The sequence below is a fragment of the Passer montanus genome, unplaced genomic scaffold, assembly GCF_014805655.1.
Source record: "Passer montanus isolate IOZ18808 unplaced genomic scaffold, ASM1480565v1 scaffold509, whole genome shotgun sequence".
In the NCBI taxonomy this organism is placed as follows: Eukaryota; Metazoa; Chordata; class Aves; order Passeriformes; family Passeridae; genus Passer; species Passer montanus.
This window is the reverse complement of record NW_024370030.1, coordinates 1-19,999: the sequence shown is the minus strand read 5'-3', so window position 1 is coordinate 19,999 and position 19,999 is coordinate 1. Positions and strand designations below refer to the sequence as shown.

At 53.0% G+C, this 19,999-nt stretch overlaps 1 protein-coding gene across 1 annotated transcript; it reads right to left on the bottom strand.

The window, feature by feature from the left end:
- Positions 1–3,608: 3,608 nt before the first annotated feature.
- Positions 3,609–19,317, bottom strand: LOC120509331 (helicase SRCAP-like; the record flags this gene model as incomplete). The annotated part of the gene is made up of 13 exons (XM_039723818.1): positions 3,609–3,778; positions 4,648–4,784; positions 6,366–6,543; positions 8,309–8,330; positions 8,457–8,593; positions 8,866–8,895; positions 9,062–9,083; positions 9,182–9,203; positions 9,346–9,432; positions 9,984–10,073; positions 12,473–12,629; positions 16,432–16,572; positions 19,132–19,317. Coding segments are annotated over 13 exons (1,379 nt in total), but the record flags the coding sequence as incomplete, so codon positions are not given.
- Positions 19,318–19,999: the final 682 nt, after the last annotated feature.

The following is a 19,999-nucleotide window of genomic DNA, read 5'->3' as shown; positions in this document are numbered from 1 at the left end:
GAGAGACAGGTGAGAGAGGTGAAGGACAGGTGAGACGGGTGATAGAGGTAAAACAGGTGAGGCAGGTACGCACAAGTGAGACAAGTGACACAGGTGAGAGACAGGTAACACAGGTAAGGTGGGTGAGACAGGTGAGACAGGTAACACAGGTGACAGACAGGTAACACAGGTGAGATACAGATGACACAGGTAAGGCAGGTGAGAGAGGTGCACATCAGGTGTCACAGGTACAAACAAGCAAGGCAGGCAGGGACAGGTGAGAAAAGCGAGATGCAAACGGACAGGTAAGGCACGGACAGACAGGTGAGACAGGCAGGAACAGGTGGGATACCTGACACAGGTAAGGGCAGGTATGGACAAATATGGTCAGGTAAGGACACGCCCACAGGTAAGAACAGCTACAAACGTGGAAGGACAGGTACGCGCGAGTGAGCACGCCTACAAACAGGTAAGGACAAACACACACAGGTGAGGGCAGGTATGCACAGGTGAGGACAATTACGCACAGGTAAGGACAGGCACACACAGGTAAGGGCAGGTATGCACAGGTGAGGACAGGCACGCACAGGTAAGGACAGGTACACACAGGTAAAGACAGGCACACACAGGTAAGGACAGGCACATACAGGTAAGGACAGGTACGCACAGGTAAGGACAGGCACGCACAGGTAAAGACAGGCACACACAGGTGAGGGCAGGTACGCACAGGTAAGGACAGGTAAGGACAGGTGCGCACAGATAAGGACAGGTATGCACGGGTAAGGGCAGGTACACACAGGTACACACATGTAAAGGCAGGTACACACAGATAAGGGTAGGTATGAACATGTATGGACAAGTACACACAGGTAAAACCAAGTACGCACAAGTAAGGGCACGTACACACAGGTAAGGGCAGGTATGCACGGGTAAGGGCAGGTACACACAGGTAAGGGTAGGCATGAACATGTATGGACAAGTACACACAGGTAAAACCAGGTGCGCACAGGTAAGGGCAGGTGGGAACAGGTACACACAGGTAAGGACAGGTGAGAACAGGTACACACAGGTAAGCACAGGTGCGCACAGGTAAGGACAGGTACACACAGGTAAGGACAGGTACACAGAGCTAAGAGCAGGTACACACAGGTAAGGACAGGTACGCACAGGTACACACAGGTAAGGACAGGTGGGAACAGGTACACACAGGTAAGAACAGGTGGGAACAGGTACACACAGGTAACAACAAGCACACACAGGTAAAAGCAGGTATCAACATCTATGGACAGGTACGCACAAGTAAAGGCAGGTACACACAGGTAAGGGTAGGTATGAACATGTATGGACAAGTACACACAGGTAAAACCAGGTGCGCACAGGTAAGGGCAGGTGGGAACAGGTACACACAGGTAAGGACAGGTACGCACAGGTACACACAGGTAAGGACAGGTACGCACAGGTACACACAGGTAAGGACAGGTGGGAACAGAGGTACGCACAGGTACACACAGGTAAGGACAGGTGGGAACAGCTACACACAGGTAAGAACAAGCACACACAGGTAAAAGCAGGTATCAACATCTATGGACAGGTACGCACAAGTAAAGGCAGGTACACACAGGTAAGGGTAGGTATGAACATGTATGGACAAGTACACACAGGTAAAACCAGGTGCGCACAGGTAAGGGCAGGTGGGAACAGGTACACACAGGTAAGGACAGCTACACACAGGTAAGGACAGGTACACAGGGCTAAGAGCAGGTACACACAGGTAAGGACAGGTGAGAACAGGTACACACAGGTAAGGACAGGTGGGAACAGGTACACACAGGTAAGGACAGGTGGGAACAGGTACACACAGGTAAGAACAAGCACACACAGGTAAAAGCAGGTATCAACATCTATGGACAGGTACGCACAAGTAAAGGCAGGTACAGACAGGTAAGGGTAGGTATGAACATGTATGGACCAGTNGAACAGGCACACACAGGTAAGGACAGGTACGCACAGGTACACACAGGTAAGGACAGGTGAGAACAGGTACACACAGGTAAGGACAGGTGAGAACAGGTACACACAGGTAAGGACAGGTGGGAACAGGCACACACAGGTAAGGACAGGTACGCACAGGTACACACAGGTAAGGACAGGTGAGAACAGGTACACACAGGTAAGAACAAGCACACACAGGTAAAAGGAGGTATCAACATCTATGGACAGGTACGCACAAGTAAAGGCAGGTACACACAGGTAAGGGTAGGTATGAACATGTATGGACCAGTACACACAGGTAAAACCAGGTGCGCACAGGTAAGGGCAGGTGGGAGCAGGTACGCACAGGTAAGGGCAGGTACACACAGGTAAGGGCAGGCGGGAACAGGTACGCACAGGTAAGGACAGGTATACACAGGTAAAACCAAATACACAGAAGTAAGGGCGGGTACACACAGGTGAGCACAAGTACGCACAGGTAAGGACAGGTGAGAACAGGTACACACAGGTAAGGACAAGCACACACAAGGACAGGTGTGAACGTGTACGGACAGGTACAGTTAGGTAAGCACAGACGCGCTCAGGTAAGAACAGGTACGAACACGTACGGACGGTTGCACACAGGTAAGGGAAGTACGAACACGTGTGGACAGGTACGCACAGGTAAGGACAGGTACGCACAGGTGAGGACACGCGCATGGGTGAACGCAGGTACGCACAGGTAAGCACAGGTATGCACAGGTAACTGAACCCCCCCCATCATGGAGCACGGCCCCGTCAGCGAGTTCAGCAGGGCGCCCAACTCAGGTGAGCCCCTCACCTGCCCAGGTGTGCCCAGGTACATCCCATGTTTATCTACACCCACCCACGAGTATCCAGGTGTGCCGCAGACACATCCTATGTCTACCTGCACCTGCCCAGGTACATCCCATGTCTATCCACACCTGCCCAGGTACGTGCCATGTGTATCCACACCCGCCCAGGTACGTGCCATGTCTATCCACACATGCCCAGGTGTGCCCCAGGTGTGCCCAGGTAACACAGGTGAGCCCAGCACCCAGCTCAGGTGTATCCAATCAAACTCAGGTGAACCCCAGCTAACTCAGGTGTCCCTCAGGTGTACCCCAGGTGTGCCCAGGTGTGCCCAGGTAACACAGGTGAGCCCAGCACCCAGCTCAGGTGTATGCAATCAAACTCAGGTGAACCCCAGCTAACTCAGGTGTGTCCCAGGTGTGCCCCAGGTGTGCCCAAGGTAATCTCAGGTGTGCCCAGGTAACACAGGTGAGCCCAGCACCCAGCTCAGGTGTATCCAATCAAACTCAGGTGAACCCCAGCTAACTCAGCTGTGTCCCAGGTGTGCCCAGGTGTGCCCCAGGTGTGCCCAGGGTAATCCCAGGTGTGCCCAGGTAACACAGGTGAGCCCAGCACCCAGCTCAGGTGTAGCCCAGCTAACTCAGGTGTACCCCAGGTGTGTCCCAGGTGTGCCCAGGTAACACAGGTGAGCCCAGCACCCAGCTCAGGTGTATCCAATCAGACTCAGGTGAACCCCAGCTAACTCCGGTGTACCCCAGGTGTGCCCAGGTGCGCCCCAGGTGTGTCCAGGTGTGTCCCAGGTGCACCCAGGTGCGCCCCCTCACCTGTTGAAGTTGAGCAGGGACTGCCAGCGCTGGGATTTGAAGTTCTTGATGTTCTGCGCCTCGTCCAGGATCAGGTACTTCCAGTTCTTCCTGCGGAACGCCTGGTGGTCCTGCAGCACCAGCTTGTACGAGGTGATGCACACGCGGAACGCGTTCGGCTTCGTCCAGCCCTGACACAGGTGAGACAGGTGAGACAGGTGAGACAGGTGAGCCAAAAACTGCCTTAAAATGGCCTTAAAACTGCCCTAAAACCAGCCCAGGTGTGCCCAGGTGTGCCCAGGTGTGCAGCACCAGCTTGTACGAGGTGATGCACACGTGGAACGCGTTGGGCTTCGTCCAGCCCTGACAGGTGGGACAGGTGAGACAGGTGACACAGGTGAGACAGGTGAGACAGGTGAGACAGGTGAGACAGGTGAGACAGGTGAGACAGGTGAGCCAAAATCCCCATGAGAAACTGCCTTAAAATCACCAAAAAATGTGCTGAGACAGGCCCAGGTGTGCCCAGGTGTGCCCAGGTGTGCAGCCCCAGGTGTGCAGCACCAGCTTGTACGAGGTGATGCACACGTGGAACACGTTCGGCTTCGTCCAGCCCTGACAGGTGAGACAGGTGAGACAGGTGAGACAGGTGACACAGGTGAGCCAAAAGCTGCCTTTAAATGGCCTTAAAACTGCCCTAAACCAGCCCAGGTGTGCCCAGGTGTGCAGCCCCAGGTGTGCAGCACCAGCTTGTACGAGGTGATGCACACGTGGAACGCGTTCGGCTTCGTCCAGCCCTGACACAGGTGAGACAGGTGAGACAGGTGAGACAGGTGACACAGGTGGGACAGGTGAGACAGGTGAGACAGGTGAGACAGGTGAGCCAAAATACCCATGAAAAACTGCCTAAAACCAGCCCAGGTGTGCCCAGGTGTGCCCAGGTGCACTCACCTGTCTGTTACACACTGTAATCCCCCCAGGTGTGCCCAGGTGCGCTCACCTGTCTGTTACACACTACAATCCCCCCAGGTGTGTGCCCAGGTGTGTGCCCAGGTGCGCTCACCTGTCTCTTGAGGCGCCGCTCCTTCTGTGCCCCGTAGTAGGTGAGGATCTTGAAGCCGGGGCACCAGCGCTTGAGCTCCATCTCCCAGTTCAGCATCACCGAGGTGGGCACGATGATCAGGTGCGGGCCCCAGCTACCTGCGCAGGTGAGATGGACAGGTGAGATAGACAGGTGAGACAGGTGAGAGACAGGTGAGAGACAGGTGAGACAGGTGAGAGACAGGTGAGACAGGTGAGAGAGATGAGAGAGAGAGGAGAGACAGGTGAGAGACAGGTGAGAGACAGGTGAGAGACAGGTGAGACAGGTGAGAGACAGGTGAGAGACAGGTGAGAGACAGGTGAGAGACAGGTGAGACAGGTGAGACAGGTGAGAGACAGGTGAGACAGGTGAGAGACAGGTGAGAGACAGGTGAGACAGGTGAGAGACAGGTGAGACAGGTGAGAGACAGGTGAGAGACAGGTGAGACAGGTGAGAGACAGGTGAGACAGGTGAGAGACAGGTGAGACAGGTGAGAGACAGGTGAGACAGGTGAGAGACAGGTGAGACAGGTGAGAGACAGGTGAGACAGGTGAGAGACAGGTGAGACAGGTGAGAGACAGGTGAGACAGGTGAGAGACAGGTGAGACAGGTGAGAGACAGGTGAGACAGGTGAGAGACAGGTGAGACAGGTGAGAGACAGGTGAGACAGGTGAGAGACAGGTGAGACAGGTGAGAGACAGGTGAGACAGGTGAGAGACTCTCAGGTGTGTCTCAGGTGTCTCTCAGGTGCGTTACCTTTTTCACAGGCCAGGTGAGCCAGCAGGGATATGGTCTGGATGGTTTTGCCCAGCCCAGGTGTGTGTGTTAGCACTCTCAGGTGTGTGTTAGCACTCCCAGGTGTGCCCAGGTGTGTCACACAGGTGTGCCCAGCTGTGCCCAGGTGTGTGTGTTAGCACTCTCAGCTGTACCCAGGTGTATCTCAGGTGTGTGTTATCACTCTCAGGTGTATCCCAGGTGTCTCAGGTGTATCTCAGGTGTATCCCAGATGTATCTCAGGTGTGTCTCAGGTGTCTCTCAGGTGCGTTACCTTTCTCGCAGGCCAGGTGAGCCAGCAGCGAGATCGTCTGGATGGTTTTGCCCAGCCCAGGTGTGTGTTAGCACTCTCAGGTGTATCCCACGTGTCTCAGGTGTATCCCAGGTGTGTGTTAGCACTCTCAGGTGTCACACAGGTGTATCCCAGGTGTGTTACCTTTCTCGCAGGCCAGGTGAGCCAGCAGCGATATGGTCTGGATGGTTTTGCCCAGCCCAGGTGTGTGTTATCACTCTCAGGTGTATCCCACGTGTCTCAGGTGTATCCCAGGTGTGTGTTAGCACTCTCAGGTGTCACACAGGTGTATCCCAGGTGCGTTACCTTTCTCGCAGGCCAGGTGAGCCAGCAGCGAGATCGTCTGGATGGTTTTGCCCAGCCCAGGTGTGTCTTATCACTCTCAGGTGTATCTCAGGTGTATCCCAGGTGTGTGTTAGCACTCTCAGGTGTATCTCAGGTGTCACACAGGTGCGTTACCTTTCTCGCAGGCCAGGTGAGCCAGCAGCGAGATGGTCTGGATGGTTTTGCCCAGCCCAGGTGTGTGTGTTAGCACTCTCAGATGTGTGCAGTGACTCTCAGATGTGTGTTATCACTCCCAGGTGTATCCCAGGTGTCTCAGGTGTATCTCAGGTGTGTCTCTCAGGTGCGTTACCTTTCTCGCAGGCCAGGTGAGCCAGCAGCGATATCGTCTGGATGGTTTTGCCCAGCCCCATCTCGTCGGCCAGGATCCCGTTCAGCTTCTTCTCGTACATGGTGACCAGCCAGTCCAGCCCGATGTGCTGGTACTCGCGGAGAGTTCCTCTCAACAGGTGAGGGATGGGTGTCTTCACCTGCGCAGGTGAGACACAGGTGAGTCACAGGTACCCCCCAAAGTCACAGGTGTGTCACAGGTAACCCTCAGTCCCCCTGTCACGGTGCCCAGCCAGTCCAGCCCCACGTGCTGGCACTCGCGGAGGGTGCCCCTCAACAGGTGAGGGATCGGCGTCTTCACCTGCACAGGTGAGACACAGGTAACCCCAGGTGAGACACAGGTACCCCCCAAAGTCACAGGTGTGTCACAGGTAACCCCAAACCCCCTGTCATGGTGCCCAGCCAGTCCAGCCCCACGTGCTGGCACTCTCACAAGGTGCCTCTCAACAGGTGAGGGATCGGCATCTTCACCTGCACAGGTGAGAGACAGGTAACCCCAGGTGAGTCACAGGTAACCCTCAGATCCCCTGTCACAGCCCCAGTGCCCAGCCAGTCCAGCCCCACGTGCTGGCACTCTCACAAGGTGCCTCTCAACAGGTGAGGGATCGGCGTCTTCACCTGCACAGGTGAGGCACAGGTAACCCCCAGGTGAGACACAGGTAACCCCCAGGTGAGGCACACAACACCCCCAGGTGTGTCACAGGTAACCTCAGACCCCCAGTCCAGCCCCACGTGCTGGCACTCTCACAAGGTGCCTCTCAACAGGTGAGGGATCGGCGTCTTCACCTGCACAGGTGAGGCACAGGTAAGCCCCAGGTGAGACACAGGTAACCCCAGGTAAGGCACAGGTACCCCCCAAAGTCACAGGTGAGGCACAGGTAACCCCCATCCCCAGTCCAGCCCCACGTGCTGGCACTCCCTCAGGGTGCCTCTCAACAGGTGAGGGATGGGCGTCTTCACCTGCACAGGTGAGACAGGTGAGGCACAGAACCCCACCAGGTGAGGCACAGGTACCCCCAGGTGAGGCACACAACACCCCCAGGTGTGTCACAGGTAACCTCAGACCCCCAGTCCAGCCCCACGTGCTGGCACTCTCTCAAGGTGCCCCTCGACAGGTGAGGGATCGGCGTCTTCACCTGCGCAGGTGAGACACAGGTAACCCCAGGTAAGGCAGAGGTACCCCCCAAAGTCACAGGTGAGGCACAGGTAACCCCCATCCCCAGTCCAGCCCCACGTGCTGGCACTCCCTCAGGGTGCCTCTCAACAGGTGAGGGATGGGTGTCTTCACCTGCACAGGTGAGACAGGTGAGTCACAAAATCCCACCAGGTGTGTCACAGGTAACCCTCAATCCCCCTGTCACGGTGCCCAGCCAGTCCAGCCCCACGTGCTGGCACTCTCACAAGGTGACCCTCAACAGGTGAGGGATCAGCGTCTTCACCTGCGCAGGTGAGGCACAGGTAACCCCCAAAGTCACAGGTGAGACACAGGTAACCCCCATCCCCATGTCATGGTGCCCAGCCAGTCCAGCCCCACGTGCTGGCACTCGCGGAGGGTGCCGCAGGGCAGGTGAGCGATCGGCGTCTTCACCTGTGCAGGTGAGACAGGTGAGACACAGGTAACCCTCAAAGTCACAGGTGTGTCACAGGTGAGTCAGGCACAGGTGAGTCAGGCCCAGGTGAGTCAGGCACAGGTGTATCTCAGGTGTGCCCAAGTGTGTTTTATATTCTCAGGTGTATCTCAGGTGTGTTAAACCCCCTCAGGTGTATCTCAGGTGTGCCCAGGTGCGCTCACCTGCGTGGTGGCCAGCGTGTACCCCTTGGGCTGCAGGCTCTGTGTGCCCAGGTGTATCTCAGGTGTGTTTAACCCCCCCAGGTGTATCTCAGGTGTATCTCAGGTGAGCTCACCTGCGTGGTGGCCAGCGTGTACCCCTTGGGCTGCAGGCTCTGTGTGCCCAGGTGTATCTCAGGTGTATCTCAGGTGTATCTCAGGTGTATCTCAGGTGTATCTCAGGTGTGCCCAGGTACACTCACCTGCGTCGTTGCCAAGGTGTACCCCTTGGGCTGCAGGCTCTCGGCCGCCGCCGCGATGTCGCTGATCTCCTTCTTGGGGGCGGGGCCGGCGGGCGGGGCGGGGGCGGGGCTCACCTGGGCGGGCGCGACACACACACACCTGTACAGCCACCCTCTCACCTGTGCAGGTACACAGACTCACCTGAGTGGGTACAGGCACTCACACACACACCTGTCCAGGTACACTCTCACCTGTACAGGTACACACACACACCTGAGCAGGCACACACACTCTCTCACCTGAGCAGGCACACACACACACCTGTACAGGTACAGGCTCACCTGTGCAGGTACACACAGTCTCACCTGTACAGGCACACACACACCTGTGCAGGTACACTCTCACCTGAGCAGGCACACACACACACCTGTACAGGTACACACACACACACCTGTACACACCTGTACAGGTACAGGCTCACCTAAGCGGGTTCAGGCAGTCACTCACACACCTGTACAGGCACACACTCTCACCTGTGCAGGTACAGGCTCACCTGAGTGGGTACAGGCACACACACCCTCACCTGTACAGGTACACACACACACCTGTACAGGCACACACCCTCACCTGTACAGGTACAGACTCACCTGAGCACGTACACTCACACACCTGAGCAGGCACACACACACACCTGTACAGGTACAGGCTCACCTGAGCGGGTACAGTCACACACACACACACACACCTGTGCAGGCACACACACACACCTGTACAGGTACACAGACACACCTGTGCAGGCACACAGACACATCTGTGCAGGTACAGGCTCACCTGAGCGGGTACAGTCACACACACACACCCACACCTGTACAGGTACACACACACACCTGTACACACCTGTACACACCTGTCCAGGTACACACAGGCTCACCTGAGCGGGTGCTGCTGGCGCCGGGGGCGGAGTCGCAGTCGGAGTCGGCGAAGGCGCCGCGGTAACGCTGCAGCAGCTCCTCCATACCTGGGACACCTGGGAACACACCTGGGTTACCTGGGGGGGCTGGGACACACCTGGGACACCTGAGACACACCTGGGGCACACCTGGGGTGATTTTGGGGTAATTTTGGGCTATTTTATGGGGTTTTCTGGTACTTTTTGCTGCTTTTCTCCATTTTGAACCAATTTTGGGGTGATTTTGGGTGATTTTGGGTCTCTTCCCCTCCCTGGCCAGGTCATCCAGCTCCTGCTGGTGATTATGGGATGATTTTGGGGTGATTTCGGGGTATTTTGGGTTATTTTTATGGGTTTTTTTTTATAATTTTTTGCTGCTTTTCTCCATTTTGAGCTGATTTTGGGTTGATTTTGGGTTAATTTTGGGTGATTTTGGGTCACTCACCCTCCCTGGCCAGGTCGTCCAGCTCCTGCTGATGATTTTAGAATAATTTTGGGGTAATTTTGGGATATTTTGGGTTATTCTTATGGGGATTTTTGTATTTTTTGCTGCTTTTCTCCATCTTGAGCCAATTTTGGGTTGATTTTGGGGTGATTTTGGGTGATTTTGGGTCACTCACCCTCCCTGGCCAGGTCGTCCAGCTCCTGCTGGTGGTCGACGTCGCCCTCCAGGCGCTCCTGGGCCGCGATCGTGTCCTCCTCATCCTCACCTGCCAGGACACCGGGGTCACCACACGGCACCAAAACGGCACCAAAACGGGCAAAAATGGCTAAAAATGGCACCAAAATGGCCAAAAATGGCTAAAAATGGCCAAAAATGGCACCGAAATGGAAAAAAAGGCTCCAAAACGGCAAAAAATGGCACCAAGATGGCCAGAAATGGATAAAAATGGCACCAAAATGGCCAAAAATGGCTCCAAAATGGCCAAAAATTGCACCAAAATGACAAAAAATGGCAACAAATGGCACCAAAATGGGCAAAAAATGGCTCAAAAAATGGCACCAAATGGCAGTGAAATGGTAAAAGATGGCTCCAAAATGGCCAAAAATGGCCAAAAATGGCTCCAAAATGGCCAAAAATGGCCAAAAATGGCACTAAAATGGCCAAAAATGGCAACAAATGGCACCAAAATGGCAAAGAAGTGGTTCCAAAATGGCAAAAAAATGGCTAGAAATGGCTAAAAAAGGCCAAAAAGGCCAGAAATGGCTCCAAATGGCACCAAAATTGCTCCAAATGGCACCAAAATGGCCAAAAATGGCATCAAAATGGCAGCAAAATGCACAAAAATGGCCAAAAAAGGCTTGAAACAGCACCAAAATGGCCAAAAATGGCACCAAATGGCCCCAAAAGGGCAACGAAATGACAAAAAGTGGCACCAAAATGGAACCAAATGGCAGCAAAAGAAACCAAAGTGTCAGTAAAAAGCACCAAAATGGCACCAAATGGCACCAAAATGACCAAAAATTGCAGCAAATGGCACCAAAAGGCACCAGAATGGTCCAAAATGGAACCAAAATGGTCCAAAATGGCTCCAAATTGCTCCAAAATGGCCAAAAATGACCAAAACTGGCACCAAGAGGCTCCAAAGTGGCATTGAAATGACCAAAAATGGCACCAATAATGGCCAAAAATGGCAGCAAGTGGCTCCACATGGCACCAAAATGATCGAACACTGCGGTAAATGGCACCTAAACACACCAAAATGGCATAAAACGGAACAAAAAGCACTGGAACCCAAATGGCACCAAATGGCTCCAAAATGGAAAAAAATGGAACCAAACGGAACAAAATGGAGACAAACTGGCACCAAAATGGAACAAAATGGCACCAAAATGGCACAAAATGGAACAAAATGGCACCAAAATGGCTCCAAAATAGCACAAAATGGCACCAAAATGGAGCAAAATGGTACAAAATGGAGCAAAATGGTACAAAATGGAACCAAATGGAACGAAATGGAACCAAAATGGCACAAAATGGAACTAAACTGGCACAAAATGGCAACAAAATGCACCGAAACGGCATGAAAATGGTACAAAATGGTACCCAAATGGCACCAGATGGCAGCAAAATGGAACAAAATGGAACCAAAATGGAGCAAAATGGCACCAAAATGGCACCAAATGGCCAAACATGGAAGCAAACTGGCACCAAAAAGGTACAAAATGGAATGAAATGGCACCAAAAATGAAGCAAAATGGAACCAAATGGCCCAAAATGGTACAAAGCGGCATGAAAATGGCACCATGAGGCGCCAAAATGAAGCAAAACGGCATCAAAATGGTACAAAATAGCACCCGAATGACAACAAAATGGTACGAAACGGAACCAAATGGAGCACAGTGGCACCAAAATGGCACCAAATTGGTACAAAATGGAACTAAAATGGTCAAAAATGGCATGAAAATGGTACTAAATGGAACTGAAATGGCACCAAATGGCACCTAAATGTGAACCTCCCTGGGCACCCACAGGTGAGAGCTGGGCACCCCTGGGTGGCACCTGGGCACCCCAAGTGAAGCCGTGGCACCCATGGGTGACACCTGAGCACCCACAGGTGAGGCCGTGGCACCCCCAGGTGGCACCTGAGCACCCATGGGTGGCACCTGAGCGGGCACAATGAGACCGAGGCAGGCACAGGTGAGGCCATGGCACCCCCAGGTGAGACCTAGGCACCCATGGGTGGCACCTGGCACCCACAGGTGAGTCAGTGGCACCCACGGGTGGCACCTGAACCTCCCTGAGCACCCATGGGTGGCACCTGGGCACCCCCAGCTGACACCTGAGCACCCCCAGGTGAGGCCGTGGCACCCATGGGTGGCAGCTGGGCACCCACAGGTGAGGCCATGGCACCCCCAGATGGCACCTGAGCACCCATGGGTGGCACCTGAGCCTCCCTGAGCACCCACAGGTGGCACCTGAGCACCCATGGGTGGCACCAGGGCGGGCACAAGGGGCACCTGAGCACCCAGAGGTGAGGCCATGGCACCCCCAGGTGGCACCTGAGCCTGAGCACCCACGGGTGGCACCTGAGTGGGCACAGGTGAGACCTGGGCACCCCCAGGTGAGGCCGTGGCACCCCCGGGTGACACCTGAGCACCTGCAAACCCCAGGTGAGGGCGGCGGGGCGGGGCCGCGGCGCGTTGAGGCTGCGGCTCAGCAGGTCCGAGTAGCGCTCGGTCTGGCCCACGATGAAGTCCAGCTGCAGGTCCAGCGCCTTCTTGCGCTTCTCCTCCAGGCGCGACTGCTGCTTGAACTGCACCACCTGCGGGGGGCGCGGGGCTCACCCGGGGCACCCAAAGGTGCCTGGGGGCACCCAGGGGTGCCGGGGGGTGGGCACGGGCACGACGGGGGTGGTAATGGGCATTGATGGGCAGCCAATGGGCGTTGAGGGGCATTAGAGGTCATCAGTGGTCATTAATGGTCATGAGAAGTCATCAATGATCATCAATGGTCATTAGAAGTCATAAATGGTCATTAGAGGTCATCAATGGTCATCAACGGTCATTAGAAGTCATCAATGGTCATGAGAGGTCATCAATGGCCATCAACGGTCATTAGAGGTCATCAATGGTCATCAGTGGTCATCAATGGTCATTAGAGGTCATCAATGGTCATCAGTGGTCATCAATGGTCATTAGAAGTCATCAATGGTCATCAGTGGTCATCAATGGTCATGAGAGGTCATCAATGGTCATTAGAAGTCATCAATGGTCATTAGAGGTCATCAATGGTCATTAGAGGTCATCAATGGTCATCAACGGTCATTAGAAGTCATCAATGGTCATTCGAGGTCATCAGTGGTCATTAATGGTCATGAGAAGTCATCAATGGTCATCAATGGTCATCAATGGTCATTAGAGGTCATCAATGGTCATTAATGGTCATGAGAGGTCATCAATGGTCATGAGAGGTCATCAATGGTCATCAATGGTCATCAATGGTCATTAGAGGTCATCAATGGTCATTAATGGTCATGAGAGGTCATCAATGGTCATGAGAGGTCATCAATGGTCATCAATAGCCATTAAAGGTCATCAATGGTCATTAGATGCCATCAATGGTCATTAATGGTCCTTAGAAGTCATCAATGGTCATTAGAGGCCATCAACGGTCATTAATGGTCATCAGTGGTCATCAATGGTCATTGAAGAGCAGCCAATGGGCATCAATGGTCATCAGAGACCATCAATGGTCATTAATGGTCATTAGAAGTCATCAGTGGTCATTAGAGGTCATCAATGGTCATTAATGGTCATGAGACGTCATCAGTGGTCATTAGAGGCCATCAATGATCGTTAATGGTCATGAGAGATCATCAATGGTCATCAATGGTCATGAAAGGTCATCAATGGTCATTAGAGGTCATCAATGGTCATCAACAGTCATTAGAAGTTATCAATGGTCATGAGAGGTCATCAATGGTCATTAGATGCCATCAATGGTCATCAATAGTCATTAAGAGATCATCAATGGGCGTCAATGGTCATTACAGGTCACCAATGGTCATTAGGGGTCATCAATGGTCATCAATGGCCATGACAAGTCATCAATGATCATTAGAGATCATCAACGGTCATTAGATGCCATCAATGGTCATCAATGGTCATTAGAGTTCATCAGTGGCCATTAGAAATCATCAACGGTCATCCATGGCCATCAATGGTCATTAATGGCCATTGATGGGCAACAATGGGCACACAATGGGCACGCAATGGACATAAATAGTCATCAATGATCATCAACGGTCGACAATGGTCATTGATGGGCACCCAATGGGCATCAATGGGCACCGATGGGCATCAGTGGTCATCAGAGGTCATCAATGGGACATAAATAGTCATCAATGATCATCGATGCTTGACAATGGTCATTGATGGGCACCCAATGGGCATCAATGGGCACCGATGGGCATCAGTGGTCATTAGAGGTCATCAACGGGCATCAATGATCGTTAGAGATCATCAATAGTCATCAATGGTCATTAGGGGTTATCAGTGGTCATTAGATGCCATCAATGGTCATTAAAGATCATCAATGCTTATTAGAGGTCATCAACGGTCATCCATGGTCATCAATGGTCATCAGAGATCATCAACGGTCATCAATGGTCATTAATGGTCATTAATGGTCATTAATGGTCATTGATGCGCATCAATGGGCACGCAATGGACATAAATAGTCATCAATGATCATCGATGCTTGACAATGGTCATTGATGGGCACCCAATGGGCACCGATGGGCACCGATGGGCATCAGTGGTCATTAGAGGTCATTAATGGGCATCAACGGGCATCAATGATCGTTAGAGATCATCAACGGTTATCAATGGCCATCAATGGCCATTAGAAGTCATCAATGGTCATTCGAGATCATCAATGGTCATGAATGGTCATCGTCAATGGTCAATAGAGGTCATCAATGGTCATTAGAGACCATCAATGGTCATCAATGGTTATTAAAGATCATCAGTGATCATCTCAATGGTCAGTAGAGATCATCAATGGTCATGAATGGTCATCATCAATGGGCATTAGAGATCATCAATGGTCACTAGAGGTCATCAATGGTCATTAGAGATCATCAATGGTCATCAATGGTTATTAAAGACCATCAGTGATCATTAGGGGTCATCGATGGTCCTGAATTGCCCTTGGAAGTCATCAATGATCATTAGAGATCATTGATGGTCATCAATGATCATTAAAGGTCATCAGTGGTCATCAGTGGTTATTAAAGATCACCAGTGGTTCATCAATGGTCATAAGAGATCATCAATGGTCATTAATGCTCATCAGAGGTCATCAATGGTCATTAGAGATCATCAGTGATCATTAGGGGTCATCGATGGTCGTGAATTGCCATTGGAAGTCATCAATGATCATTAGAGATCATTGATGGTCATCAATGATCATTAAAGGTCATCAGTGGTCATCAATGGTCACTAGAGGTCATCTGTGGTCATCAATGGTCATTGAAGGGCACTAATGGGCACTCAGTGGACATTAAAGGTCATCAATGATCATCAATGGTCATAAGAGATCATCAATGGTCATTAATGCTCATCAGAGGTCATCAGTGGTCATTAGAGGTCATCAGTGGTCATTAGGGGTCATCAATGGTCATTAGAGGTCATCAGTAATCATCAGGGGGCACCAATGGGTGTCAATGGGCACCAATGGTCATCAATGGTCATCAACGATCATTTAGGGGTCATCAATGGTCATTAGAGGTCATCAGTGGTCATCAATGGTCATTAGGGGTCATCAGTGGTCATCAGTGGTCATCAGTGGGCACCCGAAGGTCATCAGTGATCATCAGGGGGCACCAACGGGGGTCAATGGGCACCAATGGGCACCGATGGTCATTAGACATCACCAATACTCATTAGGGGCCATCAATGGCCATTAGAGATCACCAATACTCATTAGGGGCCATCAATGGCCATTAGAGGCCATCAGAGGTCATTAGGGGTCATCAATGGTCATTAGGGGTCATCAATGGCCATTAGTGCCATCAGAGGTCATTAGGGGTCAGCAGTGATCATTACTGGTCAGCAGTGGGCACCCGAAGGTCATCACTGATCATCAGGGGGCACCAACGGGCACCGATGGCTGGTGCTGAACTGTGCCCAGGTGTGCCCAGGTGTGCTTAACTGTGCCCAGCTGTGCTTAACTGTGCCCAGGTGTGTTTAACTGTGCCCAGGTGTGCCCAGGTGTGTTTAACTCTACCCAGGAGTATTTAACTGTGCCCAGGTGTGCCCAGGTGTGCCCAGCTGTACCCCAGGTGTATCCCAGGTGTGCCAGGCGTGCCCAGGTATGTTTAACGATACCCCAGGTGTGTCCCAGGTGTGCCAGGCGTGCCCAGGTGTGTTTAACGATACCCCAGGTGTATCCCAGGTGTGCCAGGCGTGCCCAGGTATGTTTAACAATACCCCAGGTGTGTCCCAGGTGTATCTCAGCCGTGCCCAGGTGTGCCAGGCATGCCCAGGTATGTTTAACGATACCCCAGGTGTATCCCAGGTGTGTCCCAGGTGTGCCCAGGTGTGCCGGGCGTGCCCAGGTACCTTCTCGACGCTGCTCCAGAAGTGGCGCACCTCGCGGGCGATGGCGGCGGCCACGCGGCGCAGCTTGGCCTGCTCCTCGCGCTTGGCGCGCTCCTGGCGCTGCCGCTGCTCCTCGTGGTGCCGCATCACCATCCGCACCACCTGGGACAGGTGAGACACAGACAGGTGAGAGACACAGGTGAGACACAGACAGGTGAGACACACAGGTGTGACAGGTGAGAGACACGCAGGTGAGAGAGCACAGCCCAACCCCGCTGCTCCTCGTGGTGCCGCATCACCATCCGCACCACCTGTGCAGGGTGAGACACAGACAGGTGAGAGCCCAGGTGTGCCCAGGTGTGCCCAGGAGTGCCCAGGATCACCCAGGTGTGCCCAGGTGTGCCCAGGCTTAGGGCACAAGTTCTCCACATCTCCAAACCCACCTGAAATGCCACCACAACTGCTCCAGTGCACAAAAACCACCAAAAACAACCATAAAACGCCCAAATTTAGCCCGATTTTCACCCAAATTTCACCGAATTTTCACCCAGGTGTGCCCAGGTGTGCCCAGGTGCCCACCTTGCGGGCCACGCCCCTCTTCCAGCGGCGCTCCTGCGCGAAGTCGGCGGCCGACAGACAGGTGAGACAGGTGAGACAGGTGAGACAGGTGAGAGACAGGTGAGACAGGTGAGAGACAGGTGAGAGACAGGTGAGACAGGTGAGAGACAGGTGAGAGACAGGTGAGAGACAGGTGAGAGACAGGTGAGAGACAGGTGAGACAGGTGAGACAGGTGAGAGACAGGTGAGAGAGGTGAGAGACAGGTGAGAGACAGGTGAGAGATGAGTTACAGACAGGTGAGACAGGTGAGAGATCAGTTACAAACAGGTGAGACACACAGGTGTGACACAGGTATGACAGCACAGCCCGACCCCGCTGCTCCTCGTGGTGCCACATCACCATCCGCACCACCTGAGACAGGTGAGACACAGGTAAGACACGGGCAGGTGAGAGACAGGTGAGACAGGTGAGACACAGGTGAGCCAGGTGAGCTACCGACAGGCGAGGCACAGGTGAAGAACACGTGAGACAGGACAGACACAGGTGAGACACAGGTGAAGCACAGGTAGCACAAGTGACACAGGTGAGACACAGGTAACAGCACCAAGAACAACCCAAAAATCACCTGAGAGCTCCTCAAAACCCCGCCCAGGAGTGCCCAGGTGTGCCCAGGTGTGCCCAGGTGGGACCTCAGGTGATCAAGCCCACCCGAGACGCCACCAGGTAACAAAAAACCACCAAAACGCACCCAAAACCACTGAAATCCACCCAAAACTGACCCAAAACTGACCCAAATGTCACCCAGGTGTGCCCAGGTGTCACCTGAGCTTCTCCAGGTGCTCAAACCCACCTGAGATGCCACCACAGGTGTTCCAGGTAAAAAAACCACGAAAAAAATGCCCAAAAATGCTCAAATTTCGCACGATTTTCACCCAAATTTCACAGAATTGTCACAGAATTCTTGCTCAGGTGTGCCCAGGTGTCACCTGAGCTTCTCCAGGTGCTCAAACCCACCTGAGATGCCACCACAGGTGCGACAGGTATCCAAAAACCACCAAAAACCACCCCAAACTACCACAAAATGCCCAAATTTCACCTGATTTTCACCCAAATTTTGCCCGATTTTCACCCAAATTTCATTGAACTTTCACCCAGGTGTGGCCAGGTGTGCCCACAATTAGGGCACAACTTCTCCAGGTGCTCAAACCCACCTGAGATGCCACCACAGGTGCTCCAGTGCACCAAAAACCACCGGAAACCATAAAAAAACGCCCAAATTTCGCCCGATTTTCACCCAAATTTCACCCGATTTTCACCCAAATTTCACCCGATTTTCACCCAAATTTCGCCCGATTTTCGTCCAATTTTCACCCAAATGTCACAGAATTCTTGCTCAGGTGTGCCCAGGTGTCACCTGAGCTTCTCCAGGTGCTCAAACCCACCTGAGATGCCACCACAGCTGTGACAGGTAAACAAAAAACACCAAAAACCATCACAAAACCCCCAAATTTCACCCCATTTTCACCCAAATTTTGCCCGATTTTCACCCAAATTTCACAGAATTCTTGCTCAGGTGTGCCCAGGTGTCATCTGAGCTTCTCCAGGTGCTCAAACCCACCTCAGATGCCACCACAGGTGCTCCAGTGCACCAAAAACCACCGGAAACCATCAAAAAACGCCCAAATTTCGCCCGATTTCCACCCAAATTTCGCCCGATTTTCACCCAAATTTCACGAAACTTTCACCCAGGTGTGCCCAGGTGTGCCCAGGTTTAGGGCACAACTTCTCCATATCACCAAACCCACCTGAAATGCCACCACAGGTGCTCCAGTGCACCAAAAACCACCGGAAACCATCAAAAAACGCCCAAATTTCACCCAAATTTTGCCCAATTTTCACCCAAATTTCACAGAATTTTCACCCAGGTGTGCCCAGGTGCCCACCTTCCTGGCCACGCCCCTGGGCACAGCCTCTCCACATCTCCAAACCCACCTGAGATGCCACCACAGCTGCTCCAGTGCACCAAAAACCACCGGAAACCATCAAAAAACACCCAAATTTCACCCGATTTTTGCCCGATTTCCACCCAAATTTCGCCCGATTTTCACCCAAATTTCACGGAACTTTCACCCAGGTGTGCCCAGGTGTGCCCAGGTGCCCACCTTGCGGGCCACGCCCCTCTTCCAGCGGCGCTCCTGCGCGAAGTCGGCGGCCAGCCACTGCATCTCCTCGCACAGGTAGTCCCAGTGCACCTTGGGCCGCGCCGGCTCGGGCACCTTGGGCAGGCGCCGCAGCGACCAGAAACCCTCGCGCTTCATCTCGGCCACGCGGTGCTCCACCTCGGCCTCCTGCACGCGGGGGACACGCGAGGGACACGTGAGAGACAGGTAATGGACAGGTGAGGCAAAAATACCCAGAAAGTGGCAAAAAACCCCGGGATTTTAGCCCAAAATTTGAGTAAATTTGGTAAATTTTAGTGTACCTTGAGGTTTTATGTGAGACAGGTGAGAGACAGGTGAGGGACAGGTGAGAGACAGGTGAGAGACACATGAGGGACATGTGACACAGCTGAGGAACAGGTGAGACACGGGAGGGACAGGTGAGGCAAAAATACCTGAGGAAGTGGCAAAAAACCCCGGGATTTTAGCCCAAAGTTTGAGTAAACTCCAATAATTTTACTCCAATCTGCCTAACGGATTTACCTGGGGACAGGTGAGACAGGTAAGACAGGTGAGAGACAGTTGAGACAGGTGAGACAGGTGAGGGGCAGGGGAGACACGGGAGGAACAGGTGAGGCAAAAAAAACCCTGAGGAAGTGGCAAAAAACCCCGGGATTTCAGCCCAAAATTTGAATAAATTCCAATAATTTCACTCCAATCTGCCTAAAGGATTTACCTGGGGACAGGTGAGACAGGTAAGACAGGTGAGAGACAGTTGAGACAGGTGAGACAGGTGAGGGGCAGGTGAGACACGGGAGGAACAGGTGAGGCAAAAAAAACCGGAGAAAGTGGCAAAAAACCCCGGGATTTT